Source organism: Eptatretus burgeri, chromosome 5 (assembly GCF_056783735.1).
Source record: "Eptatretus burgeri isolate ZD-2024b chromosome 5, Ebu_testis_v1, whole genome shotgun sequence".
In the NCBI taxonomy this organism is placed as follows: domain Eukaryota; kingdom Metazoa; phylum Chordata; class Myxini; order Myxiniformes; family Myxinidae; genus Eptatretus; species Eptatretus burgeri.
The window spans coordinates 55,978,856-55,995,440 of record NC_140965.1 but is presented as its reverse complement, the minus strand read 5'-3'; the positions used below and the strand labels follow the sequence as shown (position 1 = coordinate 55,995,440).

Below are 16,585 nucleotides of genomic sequence, written 5' to 3'. Positions count from 1 at the left end.
CAACGCAGCAACGCAGCTATTTTCCTGGTGATCGTGACAGTCACAATAACTCAAACAGAGATCAAGTGAGTTCAAAGTGTGTGTTGAAATGGTGGCGAGCCTGGTGTTGGCTTAGTGGTAAGGATGGCTGGCTTGTGATCACAGGGTCCTGAGTTCGATCCCCTTTGGCTGCTGAATTAACACAAGATGGGATTGACTCAGCCTGTTCATCCTTACAAGGTCAGGGAAATGAGTAACCAGTGTACTGGTGGAGGGGCACAACATCAGCGGCATCGTCACGTCCCAACAAAATGATAGCGACCCGGCAGCCGAGTTGCCATACACAAGGGGATTGAAACAGCAAGAGTGGGGAAAAAAAACAACAGGAATGAAATGATTACAATTCAATTTACAATAAATGGAACACGTGCAATGGGGGTTAGTATGGACGGCAGATCCTAAAATACCCTATTTTCCGGTGTATAAACCTCACCCATGTTTTTCACCCTCAAAATAAATGAAAAATTATATTGATCATTTTATTTTCTGATATAGATCTAAATATGTTTGTACATTAACTTTTTACGGAACAAAGTGACGGAGGTATCAAAATGCCTACTCCCACGTCCACTTAATTTTGTCTCAGTCTTATTCATATTTTCAAGAAGTTGAAGAGAGAGGAGAGGACACCAAGAAGTTTTTATTTTTCATTGTTAATTATTATTATTATAAAGATAATTTTTTTGTTTCTAGAAAAAGGAAGAAAAGGGATTCATTTCCGGTATCATGCATATTTCTTGTGGATTTGTGGCCCTGAAAAGGGCCGTTTGGGTTTCATGAAGATATTTAGCTAAATAGGTAATCCTCGTCAATGCTTTCCTCGCCGAAGACGGCACGTAACTCCTTGTCGGAATCAGGGTCGAGCAAGTCCCCGTCACTGTCATTTGCAGCCTTCACCTCCGATATGATGTCGTCCTCTGTGCCGTCCATGTTGTTGGAGATGCAGCATTTCAGAAATGCTCACTTGATGATGTCCGACGGTATCTCCTCCCACACCTTGACGATCCAGCCGCAAATCATCGGTAGGTCGACCTTTCTCATCCTCCCGCTCTTGGTGTAGGTCTTTTCCCCACTCACTATCCAGTCAGACCAGCAGCGACATATAGCCTGTCCTTGAACGGCTTGTTGATGGACATCGAGGGCCTGCAGGAGCGATGTCATCCCACCTGGGATGACGATAAGATCGGTGTTGGTCCGACGGAGCAGCACTTTGGTGTCATTGGTCTTGTGACATCTGAATGCATCCAGGACGAGCATGCTCGGTCGTGTGGGGAGAGACCGCCATCCGGCCTACGACTCCAGACCGTGCGCACCCAGTCCTGGACCAGTCCCTCGTCTATCCACCTCTTCTGCTGCGCACGAATCATGATGCCGGCTGGAAACTTGTCTTTGGACAACCTGTCGAACTGACAGGTGATGGCGTGCCATTAACCTGTAAGCCGACAGGTTGGCTGTGAAGTCCCAAATGTCATCCTCCTGAGCTGAGCTCTTCACCTTCAGCCTGAGAGCAATTGTTGAGATGGCAGAACCCGTTCTCTTCTCCCGGACCCAAGCGATGAGACGCTCCTCAAGCTGAAGCCACTTCACTGTCTTTCCCCTCAGCACCTTCTTCCTTGGCACCTTCTCTATCGTTGCCTTGCTTGTCCTCCAGCGCCAGATGACGGACATGTCCATGCCGAATCGCCTCCCAGCTTCTCGGTTCCCAAACTCTTCTGCAGACCGACAGACGGACAGTTGGAACGCTGTGGTAAATGAACGCCTTGACATCTTGACAGATAGAATGGATGATACATGACGTAAAAAAAACTTGAAGCAGGCACTCACGAAGCACAAAAGCGGCCCTTCTTCAGGGTCACGTGACTGCCCCTCCCCCCAGCATGTCGGATGCATGTAAATTTGCGCGCAAACTTAGTTGAGGTTGGTCCTTCGTTATTAGACTATTTATTGTCAGGGGTTCACATAACTGGTATGCAGGTACTCATGTGCGGTAGAAAAAAAACAAACTAAACGTGTACTTCAAAGAGCACTTAAAGAGGAGTGAGATGCATTTTAAGCTGAGAGGTGTTTTAAAATTCTGAATGGTGCTTGGGAATGTAGACGAGCACGTTCAAAGCTGACATTCTTCTTTTTTTTGTGAGTACCAAACAATTTCTGCTGGTACTCATTGGAGAGCTGAACAGAAAAAAAAATGTGTGAAACCTTGGCTATTGTGAATAATTCTTCTTTTAATGAGAGACCAGATGTTCTTCTTCTTTTGTGTTTAATTGCGTTTTCAGAGCCGCGAGGCTCTATATTGCCACGCACATAAACTCCGGGTGTCTCCACTTTTTTATTTATTTAATTTCCACACACGGTTAATAAAACGCTGCACAAACTCTTAATCTGAACTGATTTTCAAAATTTAAACAGCAGAATTAAGCTTAACAGCAGTTCTCATTGCTAAAAAAAAAAGTGTTCATTTGGAATGTAATTGGAATTCAGCAGAGAGAGAAAGATCATGGAATAGGAATACCCAATTGTAGCCCACGTGACCACCGCAACTTCCACAGAATGGGCACTGATTTGGGGTGACCAAAGGCAGGTAGGCAGTTGGCTCAAACTACTGCGGCAGCTTATAGCTGGATGCAGAGCGAATGCGGTTGGTAAGAATATGGTGCAGTTATAGCAAAAAAAAAAACTTTGCCTCATGTTAGAAATATAAGAATATATGCCTGATATTGGCATAATGGTTAGGGTGGTGGGCTTTGGATCCTTGGGTCCTGAGTTCAAAGCCCGTTCAGCTGTTGAATTAATACCAAGTGGGGTTAACTCGGCCTGTCATCCTTCCGAGGTCGGCAAAATGAGTGCCAGCATGCTGGTGTACTGTGTCGGAGTGACAACTCATCCAGGATTGTGCCAAATAGCCAAGGAGACTGCTTAAGCAGCACAAATGCTCTGCACAGAGTATGGTCCCAATCTCCTCTCCTCCACCTCCACAAGAGATTCATTGAAATACATTCACTTCCCGTCCGCCAGTGGTTTTATAATGTTGGGCGACGCCCCACCCCATGACATATCCCAGGCCTTATGCCATTCGGCAGGTCCCCAAATCCTTGCCATCAGTACCATCTGAGGGGAATAATGCTCATAGTGATGTTTGGTAAGGAAGGCTCTCCTTGTGTTGGAAAATATATCATAGCATTGCAGTGTTGATTTTTTTTTGTGTTATCACCATTTTTGTACCCCCATCCCAAAATAAGCTTTTGAAAAATGTGCCAAGCCCAAAATAAGACATCCAACTTCAAACTAATACTGTAGTTCTCTCATTACAGACCATATCTCCTTCACAATTGTTTGGAACGTAGCTCAGCCAACTTGCTTTTGAGAAAACTTCTTCATAAAAGCCTCATTCATTATTATCCATTACAGGCACTGAGATCACAGTGGCTATACCCACCCTGCAGAAAGTACAATTTCTTTTTCATAAAAGGTGGAACAGAAAGTTTCTTTTGTACATAACCGAAAGAACGATAACCAGGTTTAGATACCAGACATGGATTTGAAGGAAATTCAGTAAGAAATTAATTTATCAAAATTAATTTAATGTAAGAAGTAGAGTGCCTTCAGAAGGTATCCACCCACACCCCTCATTTTTGTTGTTGTGTAAAAGCCTGAATTTAAAATGGATTATATTTAATTTTTTATCACCGAGCTACACAAAATACCCCATAATGACAAAGTGAAAAAACATTTTTAGAATTTTTTACAAATTAATTAAAAATGAAAAGCTGAAATATTTTTTGTCAATAAGTATTCAACTGCCTGAGTTAATCTTTATCAATCCTTTGTAGAAGTGCCTTTGGCAGCGATTACAGCTTCTAGTCTTCTTGGGTACATCTGTATCAGCTTTGCACATCTGGATTTGGGGATTTTCTCCCATTCTTCCTTGCAGATTTGCTGACGCTCTCAAGTTGGATGGGGAGCGTCAGTGAACAGCAATCTTCAGGTCTTTCTACAGATTCTCAGTGGGATTCAAGTCTGGACTTTGGCTGGGCCACTCAAGGACTTTCACGTTCTTGTTCTGAAGCTATTCCAGTGTTGCTTTAGCTGTATGCTTGGGGTCATTGACCTGTTGGAACGTAAATCTTCACCACAGTCTGAGGTCTTTTGTACTCTGAAACAGGTTATCCTAAAGGATTTGCCTGTATTTGACTCCATTCATTGTTCCTTCCATCCTTGCAAGTCCCCCAGTCCCTGCCAATGAAAAGCATCCCCATAATATGATGCTGCCACCATCATGCTTCACAGTAGAGATGGTGTGAAATGGGTGATGAGCTGTGCTCTGTTTCCATCAGACGTAGTGCTTTGCATTCAGGCCAAAAAGTTCAATTTTCATCTCATCAAACCACAGAATCTTTTGCCTCATGCTCTCAGTGTCTTTCTCGTGCCTTTTTTGCAAACCACAGGCATGCTGTCATGTGCCTTTTTCTCAGGAGTGGCTTCCGTCTGGCCACTCTTCCTTCTCTTCTGCAGGATCTTCCAGCAGGTTCTCCCATCTCAGCCAAGGAACTCTGTAGTTCTGTCAGAGTGGTCACTGGGTTCTTTGTCACCAACCTGACCAAAGTCCTTCTTTCCCATTTACTCAGTTTGGTCAGATGGCCAGCTCAAGGAAGAGTCTGGGTAGATCCATATTCTTTCCATTTCCTAATGATGGAGCTCACCGTGCTCTTGGGAACTTTCAACACTCTAGAAATTGTTTTATACCCTTCCCCAGATCTATGCTTCCTCACAATTATATCTCATTGTTCTACAACAGAGAAATAGTTCCTTGTACTTCATGGTAGAGTTTCTTCTCTGACATGCACTGTCAACTGTCAAACCTTGTACAGAAAGGTGTGTTTCTTTTAAAATCAGGCCCAATCAATTCAATTAGCCACAGGTGGACTCCAATGAAGTTGTAGAGACATCTCAAGGATGATCAAAGGAAATTGGATGCACCTGAGCTCAATTTGGAGTGTCATTGTAAGGGGGTTTGAACACTTACTTATTCATGCATGACATTTCAGCCTTTCATTCTTCATTAATTTGTAAAAAAAAAATTCTCAAAACATGTTTTCACTATCATAATGGGGTATTTTGTGCAGATCGGTGACAAAATTTTTTTTAAAAATCTAATCCATTTCAAATTCAGGCTGTAACACAACAAAATGTGACAATAGTCCTCTGAGAGGATTTTACCGAAGAAGCTGAAACTTTCAGAGATTCCTTCGGACACATTGAATGTGTTCCTGAAGTTTCATTTGATTCCATCAAGTTTTGAAAATAAAATTTCAACCCAGCTTGGCATTTTCTTCCTTTGAGGGGAGCGAGAGGTGCAATTGGAATTATCTGAGCCTATACAACCACAATTATATATGCCCATATGCAGAACGCATATGTTTGCTTCATGTACATAACTTGGGTTATTTTTTTTTATTCTCAGGAGAGATTGGGGCAGCATTCTGTTGCCTATACACCAGCCAAATAAAGGGACGTGTCCGAAGAACATGTGCACTTGGAACAAAATCGCCCGAAGGGCAGGTACTCTGCTGTACTATTAATCATAAATATAATAACACGAGCCCCTACGGCTGCTCCCGTAGAGAGTAAGTGTTTCTAGTACATCGAATTGCTGATCTTTTGCATGATACAAAGCATAATCATGCCAATATTTTTTGAATGTGATATCTTTTTCTGGTTGCTTTTAATGAATTTCTCCCCTTGTTGGTGTCATTGAATTTCTCACTCATTTTCTTTGATTTCTCTTCTTTTCTGTTTTTTTTTTGTGAAGCGCTTTTAGATTTTCACTCGAAAAGTACTGTATGAAACAAATTAATCAAAATGAATAGTGTAATTATGTAATTTCAAACCACTTAATACTATAACATGAAAAGATGATGAAATAATTCATTTGAATTCAAATCTGTTTGGCTGTTTGTCTGTGTGTGTGTGTTGTCATTTTTCTCAGAAACTTTCATCTTTATCAAACTTTCAGAGGTCCATCAGTGAGTGTCTGAATGTTTTAGACCAATTTTTTTTTTTAAATGGTTAAAAGATATATTTTTTCCTATTTCTTTTTTTATTGCTCTATCATGCCTAAGCCTTTGTAGCTATGTGAAACGTACTTTTAAATGATCCCTGACCCTATTCCTTAGTAGGTGTAGGGAGGTGTTTTAGGCACACACAAAAAAAGAGAAAATAAATTCATTTCTTTAAAATGCCAACAGGGTTAGAAGAGCACCAGGCAATGTTGGGTAAGGCCCAGTCACACCTTGACGTTTTAACCAGCTTATGCCGATTTTTGGAAAATTTGTCTAAAACGCTGGTACATGTCGAATACGTTATAGGTAAGTTTTGATAACATTGAGAGCACGCTGAAAAACACTGCCATACGTCGTTGTACGCTGGCTTTAAACGTTGTACTTTTCGGTTGTCCTCAAATTTTCCATGCTTGAAATTTTGAGACTTATGCCAGCGTATGACTCACACGTTCCGCATAACGCTGGCCATAAGTTGTAGGCACGTCACGCGATCGTTGACACACGTCGACACACGTTACTTGTAAGTTACTGATAAGTCGAAACACGTCAAGGTAATGTTTAGCGTACCCGAAACTTATTTCTAACCTATGAGTAACGTGTTGTACTCACGTTACGCGATCGGTGACACACAGACACACGTTACTTGTAAGGTGCTCATAAGTCGAAACGCATCAAGGTAATGGTTAGCGTCAGTGTTCCAGACTCCCTGGTTTTATTTTATTTTTTTTATTTTCTTCCTTCCTTCGGTATGGCGGTGATGTTGACACTTCGATTTCTAGTGAGGTTATAATATAATATAATTAATAGGCTGCCACTCAACGATTTAAATCATAACCGCACTGTACACTGAACACCGTCATACCGAAGAAAAAAAACCGGGAGTCTGGAACACTGAAGCTAACCATTACCTTGACGTGTTTCAACTTATGAGTACCTTTCAAGTAACGTGTGTCGATGTGTGTCAACGATCACATATCGTGCATACAACTTATTCCCATTGCATGCGGAGCGTGTGTCATACGGCAAGTACGTCGTAAAATTTTCAACATGTTTAAAATTACAAGATGTACTCCGCTTAAAACGACGTATGATAGCGTTCTTTAGCATTCTACTCACGCATACCAAACTTACCCATACCGTATTTGACGTGCACCAGCGTTTTAGATGCATTTTTCAGAGGTCGACATATGCTGGCAAGATCGCCAAGGTGTGACTGCGATGTTGACACTTCCATTTCTGCGGCGGTTATGATTTGAATCGTTGTGCGGCAGCCTTTTCATAACCTACGCCACGTCATCGTCGGCGATGCGTGCAGCGTGCTATGCCTAAGTTGGCCTTCACAACCTATGCCCAACGATAGTCTGACAACAGGTTCAGCATTCATTGGTATAAGTTATCTATAACACAACGAAACGTTCTGTGTCCATTACTAATACGTTATGCATAAGACCAAGTCGTTATGAATACGTCCGAATCTTTAAAAAAAACATCAAAAGTTTAACGTAAGCCAGCGTTTTACATACATTTTAATACGTTGCCATTGCTGACTAAAACGTCAAGGTGTGACTAGGCCTGTACCCCTGCCAGTATACAATAAAAATAATAACTCCTGACCTTAACCCAGGCTGAGAAAACATTGACTGCCACCATGTTGTTGTACTGTGTTTGCCAGAATGCGAGGAATTGAAAGTCAGCATAAAGGTTGGGGTCTTTGAGGAGGGATTGCAGCAGGTTGTCCACTGACACAGTTCGGTAGAGATTGAAAATAATGGCCACCAAGGAGAGCTGTGAAAGAGGACACAATTTCAGTGAAGCAGCTATAGATGTTTCTTGAAATGGATAAAAGTGGGTGAAAAACACTTTCCACATTTTTCATTGTTGAATGATGCACAGAAATATGATTAAAATACATGTCCTTGCCCTATGGGTTGGGTGCTTACATTCGCGAGCTGAGGTCCTGGCATCGTTGCAAAGGTCCAATTGACTTTGCCAAGGGAACGACGTACCATGTTCTTGATTGTATGAAGTCCTTCTCTTCTCTAATGCTACTCACTGTGATCCAATCACAGGGTTTAGTGGAGGGATTTAGCCCTTGCAATTGTCAATAACCCAACCCGTTTCCTAAAGTAAACGAGGACAGCACTCAGTGGAGCGCGTACTTCCGGTAGGCTGAACAGTTTACATTTTGTATCCCACTGATAGGCCAGATACAGGCTGGATCTGCATCTGGACCTGAACCAAAATCGAATTGGCTTGTTCTTGTCACCTACCCAACTCATCCACCAAGTTGTCATAATCCATCCACAACTTTTTGAAATATCATGCTATATATTGTTTTTATGCCTGGTGTTAGCTTAATGGTTAGGGTGGTGGGCTTGGGATCCTAAGGTCCTGAGTTCTAAATCCTGCTTGGCTGTTGAATTAATACTAGGTGGGGTTGACTCAGCCCGTCATTCTTCCGAGGTTGGCAAAATGAGTATCAGCTTGCTGGGATGATGAAGCCATTTCAGTTTCTTGCGTTGGAGTTGTGACCCGTCCAGGATTGTGCCCAATAGCCCAGGAGACTGCTTTGGCAGCACCAACACTCTGTACAGAGTATGGCTCCAATGGAATGGAATGGGGTTTTCCAGATGGTCCTTTTGGAAAGACATAGTGAGTTTTGTCATAACCCATCCACAACTTTTTGAAATATCATGCTCCATATCGCTTTTGATTGCATCTCTCAATGGTGAGGAATCACCAAAAAAAAAAAATTTCTTGTATTCAGATCCGGATGTTCAACAAAATCGAATCAATTCTTCCTTGTCATACACCCAACCTATCCACTAAGTTTCGTCTGTTCTACTCTTCATGAAGAACACCGTTGGAATCTTAACATCTACCAACTAATGCTGGAAGACAGGACACCCAATTTAACATCCATCCGCGGGATGGCACACAGAAATATGTCTCGCCCTGCCTGTAAAACACCAGGACATTTTATGGCTTGGGGCGAGATTCAAACCCAGGCTAGACAGCTCAACACCAACATCTAATGATTTGTTAAAAGGAAATGATGTCATTGTCTCTCATTCTTTTGTAGGCAGAGCCAAGTTGGTTTTCTTCTTCATCGGTCTTCTTGTTCCGCTGACAACTGTTTGTGTTCCACCAGAACTATATGCGATTAAAGAGTGCTCTTTACCTACAGAACTGATGCACCATGTTTTGGTTTGCTGCGGTATTTGCGAGAAGGGTCGTCCACCTTAACTGGGGCAGAGGTGAGTGTGCATACACTTAAACATTATCCTGCCAGTCCTGGCTTGTGAGCGATTCCTGGAGAAACCGCTTCAGTTAGGATTTACTCTTTTTTTTTTTTTACTCAACCCCAACTTGCAAGCACAAATGAAACGGAAGCCAAAGCTTAAATTCCAGAAATTGAAACTTACCAACACCACAATGATGTCCAGAATGTTCCAGAAGCCCTTGAAGTAATTAAACTTGTGCTTTCTGAGCTCCAAAATTTCCTCGACTGTGTAATAGAAAATGAATAAGCAGAAGAGAACCTCACATCCCATGAGGAAGTAGTCAAACAATGTGACGTAGCGTAGAAGTTTGACTGTGTAGACTTGAAAAGCAGGTAAAGCACCGCCAGTTGCAGGAAACTCTACAAACAGTCTGATGATGAAGAAACACATGAATAACAAATTACAATTACCATCATCATTACCATCACCATTGTTATCTTATGCATGGCATTGTCATGAGGTCCCGAGGCATATATTACAAGTCATGAAATATTCTGCTGAGATCTGCCTGAATCACCTTGTAGATTTCCTGAGCTGCAGTTATCAATCTGTACATTGTTGTTAAAACCAAATGACAAGCATTAACGATGTTCCCTATAACCAAATAACAGGCTTCTTCTGTTTTGTACATTCACCCAAGAAACAATTTTTACTGCACCTTTTGTCGTGAGAAGCAGGTTGTACTCCTTGCAATCTCCAAGTGAGTTTGTGTTTTGCAACAAGCTTTTGCGGTCAGTTTCCTCGTTAGCCATGGAATTGTTTTCCAGAGCACAGCTCAAAACTAGCTTGCTTTATTGTGATGTAACATTTTCATCAGGAAAACTTTTTTTTTTTTTAAATGTTTGTTGCTTCCTAATCTGTGGCAACTTCAAGAGCCACCACTTACGGTTGACTTTACATCAATCGTCAAATTACTATCTATGCCCTACGCTATTCCATTCAACATCTTAATGACACTTCAGACCCTCTGCAATCTCTTGGTTTGCCAACAATAATGGTTCCAACTCTCTGCTTGATGTAATGATGTCAACATCCCCTCCATCTCGAGCATTTCACACAGTCTGGCACCTTGCTTTGCTCTCCAAACTCTGAGACCATGGCATCCAAGGCTACCACCTCTGATGGCTTGCTAACATCCTCCACTCTCGCAGCCAGCATGTGGCTCTCATTGGGATCCGATAATCTCCAATTCTGTCGAGGCAAGTGTGCCCCAAGGCAGTGTCTTGGATCCAGTCCTGTTACTCATCTTCATCAACAATCCCTCGGATTATGTGGAGAACCTTCGTCTTTTCGCTGATAAATCCACCCTCTGTAGTCCCATCCTCCTTCCCTCAGATAGGCAGGCAGCAGCCTCTTTCTTCTGCAGATATTGATAGATATGTTATAAAGATTACTTACTACCTCTACTCTCGTAGGCAATGTGTGCCTCTCAACGGAATACTCTCATCTCCTCTCCCTGTCAAGGCTGGAGTGCCCAAAGACGGTGTTATGGGCCCAGTCGTATTCCTGATCTTCATGAATGATCTCTCTGAGTAGCCTGGTGTTGGTTTTACGGCTAAGATGGCTGCCGTAAGATGTGAGGGTCTTGAGTGTGAGCCCTTGTCAAGCTCTTAAATAACATCAGGTTGGTTGACTCAGCCTGTCATCCTTCCAAGGTCGACAAAATGAGTACCACCTTGAAACAGGGGGCAGCGCATCAGCAGAACAGCCATGCTCCCAGTAATGATGCAGCCAGCAGCCACAGACTGCATAAGAAATAATAATCATCTCTCTGACTCTCTGGAAAATCACCTTTATCTATTTGCTAATGCTTCTGCTGTGACATCCCACATCCTTCAGATAGGCAGGCAGCAGCCTTTTTGCTCTCTTCAGACCTTGACAAGATCACAAGGTGGTCAAATAATGGGAATATGTCTTTCTATTCAGACAAATCTCACACACTCACTCTCTCTTTCTCCAAAAGGCCATCTGGCAAACCCTTCTATATACTTTCTCAACAATCCTCTTGAGACCGTTCAGCCATTCATACTCCTTGGTCTCACGATCAGCCACAATGTTTTTTGGATAAACCACATTTCAAAGTTAACCTTGAAAGCCAGTCGCCAAATGGGCATCCTCCATCGTACAAAGTCCTTCCTTGTCACACCTGAACTCTTTTACACCTATCAGCATTCCTCCCCACACCCATTGTTTGTCCAAGTCCTCCCTCAATTTTGTCCTTCAACCCCATTATTGGTGTCACCCCTCCCTATCTCTCTATGGTTCCTTTTGTTCCGTTGCATCCTGATCCATTCAGTGTTCTTGCTCTTCCATGAGCCTTGACTCTATATAAAACTCTCTCTCTACTTTTGCTAAGGTGTGCTTTCGATCAAGTATGTGCTTCTTCGGTTGTAAACAAAATAAGTGAAATGTAAGTAAATCAAAATGAAGACCAATTACTGCACCATAGTCCCAAGAAGGAAGCAAGACATAATACACGCGTGCGCGCGCGCACACACACACACACACACACACACACACACACACACACACACACACACACACACACACACACACACACACACACACACACACACACACACACACACACACACACACACACACACACACACACACAGTACTGGCAAGTACTTGCAAAAGCTATTTTTATTTGAAGTTATAACCTCAACTTCTAAGCAATCGACTGATTTCCCAACTGCCCGGATCATCAGCTGGGCAGCGTTTTACATCGAGGTTTCGATCCTTTCAGCCCAGAGCCTCTCCAAACAGCGGATCCATAACCCTGGTCGCAGGTCCACATCAGTAGATTATTCAACATCAACGGACCCACAACCTCAAAGTTGTGTCCACACAGTCAGTCAACACAGCAATGCAATATCCTTCTTCTAACTTATTTAATTATTACCTTAATTCAAAGTATTACTACATATGAATAACTTTAATCATAAAACACTTTATATGATAAGATATTAAGCGATAAACACTTTACCTTGTAGACAGAGCACTATTTATTAGCACAGCAATAAAGTGAGTGATATGTTGACAAAACAAAGCAGTAACTGATCAAAGTAATTGATCAAAATTTCCTTTATCAAAGTAGTTTACTCATTATGACCATACCTCATTATACAGAAGAGGTTAACATTTGCATTGTACGTGGAGAAATCAAAGAATACAACACGTGTTCCACGGTCCAGCCACTTGCTTGACTCTAAGTTATTCAAAATCTCCATGCTGTTCTTAGATGAATGCGACAGGTCGACGTAATAACCAGCACCACTGTAAGTAGCCATATGACCCCAGTGTGAGGAGCCATTGAGTTCATTACTTGTCAGGTATTTCCACCTGTTGTAAAAAAACAAAAACAAAAAAGTTTCAGTGAAATTTCAAATATTGACCGAAGAGATTACCATCTTTCAACAGAAAGTACATATTTATGTATGAAATAATCATTCAGTTGTGATCATGAAAATGATGGTCTTTAATATTACAACCACGAGGCAAAGCAATTCAGGAAAACAGGAGATTATCAACGCACGCTGTGCCGACTTGTTCCCCAATGGTGGTGTGATCTTCTGCACCCTCTGCATAGGGTCCATAACAGCTTTCAATGTCATCCTTAAAATCCGTATGGACCACACATGATGCATTGTGCACTTTCAGCTGGCGTATGCGTGGCACACCCAACAACAGATTCTCATAGTAGATGAACGAGTTGTTTATGCCAATCAATTCATCGTTATACCACTTTTCCCAGTAAAGACCATTTAAAACTGGCCCTTTCATCACCTAAGGAGAGCAATAAAACACAGGATAAGAAAAATGGTCAGGACTGTGTAAGACAGCCTCATAATCAAGACGCCCAATAGATAGCAAATAGGTACTTTCTGCCATAACAAACTTAACATGTATCATTCATGATTGATGGAGTGTTCCAGCATTCATTCCAAATGCCCTTTTCGCACGAGGGATGTGCAGAACACCTCATTGCCAGTTCCTACATCACATAATTGCCTGATGCAATAATCGTTCAGCATGTGCAACTTGTGCATCGTTAGGTTTTTAGAGGTGACAGAAGGAATTCTGAGCAGATTTGAAAGTCTTTCAGAGAAACCAGACTGTGGATCAGCCAAAATCACACAGATTACATTCTTTAGCAATCCCTTACAATGGCATGTCTGTCAGAACATGAAAGGAATCAAAACCATTGGACACTTTCAATCAGGGTCTTCCATTACTATTATCTATGTTGCAAGGCTCCCTAACGTGAGGAGAGGAACTGTTTATGACCTTAGAAGATGTTATCAAGCCAATGGATCAACAAGAGATATGCCAAGAAGTGGACATCCCAGTATAATGACTTCTGCTCAGGATCGATACATTCGCATGACCCACCTACACAATCAGTTGCAAACTGCCAAGAGTACTGCAAGCACACTCCCTGGACCTCGACTCAGTGAGTGCATCTGGAGGTGGACACACCCTGGCTTGAGATTGTTACTTCCACGTTGGATCCCAACGTGAAAACATTTGCCAGAACACAGAAATAAGTGGTTAGGTCACAATGAAATGGACATGTGATTTTTCAACCGTTATCCCCGTCAGAAAATCACTTAAATAAATCACATCAATAACAATCTCGTGTTTCTTTGTTTTTTTTTGGCAAAGTTGATGAGAGCAGAAAATTATATTTAACTTTCAAATTGTTGACAACTAAATTTAAGATTCCTTTTGCAAAGCCAGCACATTTGTAAGTGCTTGTTATCATCGCTAATTGACATTTTCCAAGACGATGGTCAAATACAGTTTTTTTTTTTTAGTTCCAAAGAGCTTCCTATAGAGGGCAAATAACATGATAGCTCGCTTGCTGCTGCATTCCCAGTTGAGATACAAGGTAGGAATTTGGAAAAATGGCCGTATTCCTGGCACACAATTGCCTCATTTTCACTGTATATTGTATACCATATTATTTACAGAGTGGCGGTGTTGCTGAAGCAGTCTCATGGCAAGGGTTATGCTGGGTGGTTTGCTGTTACTTTCCCAACAATCAGTTAGGGCAGGAATTGGTAAATTATCCAGGGTATTGCCATAACTGGTTTGTTCTTCATGATAAAAACTGAGGAATCTTTAATGTACACCGACAACCTGTGCTGTCAATCAGATTCTCCATCTTAAGCATCCCTCCGATAAATACACTTATTAATGTACCGTCCGACATGCCAAACACCAGGGTGAGAGTTTACAGCTGGGTCAAAATTCCAACTCAAGCTAGAAAGCTCAAAGGCGAGTGCGTATAACCGCTTAGCTTTTCTGCCTGCCCCAATGACTGAAATTAAGTTGCGACATGATAACGCATTTGGAAGCATGCTCGGTATTGAGGTGCCTGTAGTAGTTTTGACATGAATCCTGATTGAGGGGATCAAACCCCAATCAGAAATACAATTCTCATGGAATGTACTGAGGGGGCGTTGAATCTCCGAGCACATAGTTCTTTGGATGGAGATATAAAGCAGGCTGTACTGCGTGTATTTAGGTTTGTGGACATGAAAGATCATGTGGTATTATTCAAACACAGGGGCAATAACCCTGGGCACTCGCCTGGTCGCGGCTGGGTGAGCTAACCAGGGAACCAGTGGTAGGCATGGATGACCCACAAAATATGTAATGGAAAAGAATATAACAACCAATGGAATTTTTTTTTTAATGCCGGGAACAAACTTTGGTACATCACGGGTGATGAAGGTTGTGGTGAAGTTTCATCGGAATTGTGTGTGTAGTTTCAGAGAAGAACGCAAATACCTATTTTGGGGGGGGGGGAACCCCCCCACCCCCGTAGACCCTCTTGGAGCCCAATTTATTTCTAATGTCAGAAAGAAATTTTGGGACACCATTGGTGATGAAGGTTGTGGTCAAGTTTCATCAAAATTGTGTGTGTCGTTTCTGAGAAGAAAGCAAATGCATATTTTGGGGGCAACCTTCCTGCAAATCCCGTTAGACCCCGATGTTTTTTTAATGCCATGAACAAACTTTGGTATGCTACGGGTGATGAAGGTTGTGGTCAAGTTTCATCAGAATTGCATCTGTAGTTTCTGAGAAGAAAGCAAATACCTATTTTGGAGGGGGACGGGGACGGGGGAGGGGGCAACCCCATAGACCCCTTTCGGGCCTGATGTTTTTAATGCCATGAAATTCTGTACAGGTACTTTGGTACATACACGGTGATGAACGTTGTGGTAAAGTTGCATCAAAATTAAATCTGAAGTTTCAGAGAGATGTTGAAAGTATTTGTGGATGGACGGACAGACTGACAGACTGACGACGCGCCATCCTATAAGCTCCACAAAACTAAGTTCCAGGTGAGCAAAAATAGTAGGCCATTATGTGTTGATACACTAACCAAGTTCACTGTGTATAATGAGCATGCCCTACATTAGTTGTACACGCACATGTGCATTTGAATGGCACAAGAGGTTCAAAGAGGGACGGAAGGAGGTTGAAGATTATCCACGGTCTGGAAGACCTTCAACGAGCAGAACGGCGGACAACTTCGAGCATGTGAACCAGATGGTGCGCGGAGATCGTCGACTCACGGTGCGGATGATTGCTGAGGAACTTTCCATGAACAAGGACACTGTGTGGAGCATCATTACTGAAAATATCGAAATGCGCAAGGTATGTGCAAAAATGGTCCCCAAACTGTTGTCCGAGGACCAGAAACAGCAAAGAGTTACTGTCTGTCAAGACATTATTGAACGCCTCGAGGACAATCCAGACCTGCTCTGGTAAGTCATTACTGGCGATGAATCGTGGATATTCGAATACGATCCCGAGATCAAACGGCAGAGTCGTCAGTGGAAAAGTCTGGCATCACCAAGACCAAAGAAAGCAAGGATGTCGAAGTCGAATGTCAAGGTGATGCTCATCACGTTTTTTGACATCAAGGGCATCGTCTACTTCAAGTTTCTACCACAGGGTCAAACAGTGAATCAATACCTGCACAAGGAGAGCCTCCGGCACCTCATGAGATAAGTCCGGGACAAGAGGGAGAACAATGCCTGGGTCCTCCACCATGACAACGCCCCTGCTCACAGTGCCCCGAGCATCCGACAGTTTCTGGTGGAGAGGGACGTGCCAACTCTGGAGCAACCCCCTTATTCACCAGACTTGACCCCTTGTGATTTTTTCCTATTTCCCAAGCTCAAG

General features: G+C 42.4%; 1 protein-coding gene across 1 annotated transcript in view; it reads right to left on the bottom strand.

Annotated features, from left to right (window-relative positions):
- Positions 1–16,585, bottom strand: part of LOC147026479 (polycystin-2-like protein 1) — a 76,318-nt gene that overhangs the window by 35,636 nt on the left and 24,097 nt on the right. Inside the window, exons 4-7 of the mRNA XM_085881914.1 lie at positions 12,921–13,171; positions 12,503–12,727; positions 9,524–9,752; positions 7,713–7,883 (exon numbers count right to left, since the gene is read on the bottom strand). Coding sequence (XP_085738040.1) covers positions 7,713–7,883; positions 9,524–9,752; positions 12,503–12,727; positions 12,921–13,171 — 876 coding nt within the window. The remainder of the gene's footprint in view (positions 1–7,712; positions 7,884–9,523; positions 9,753–12,502; positions 12,728–12,920; positions 13,172–16,585) is intronic.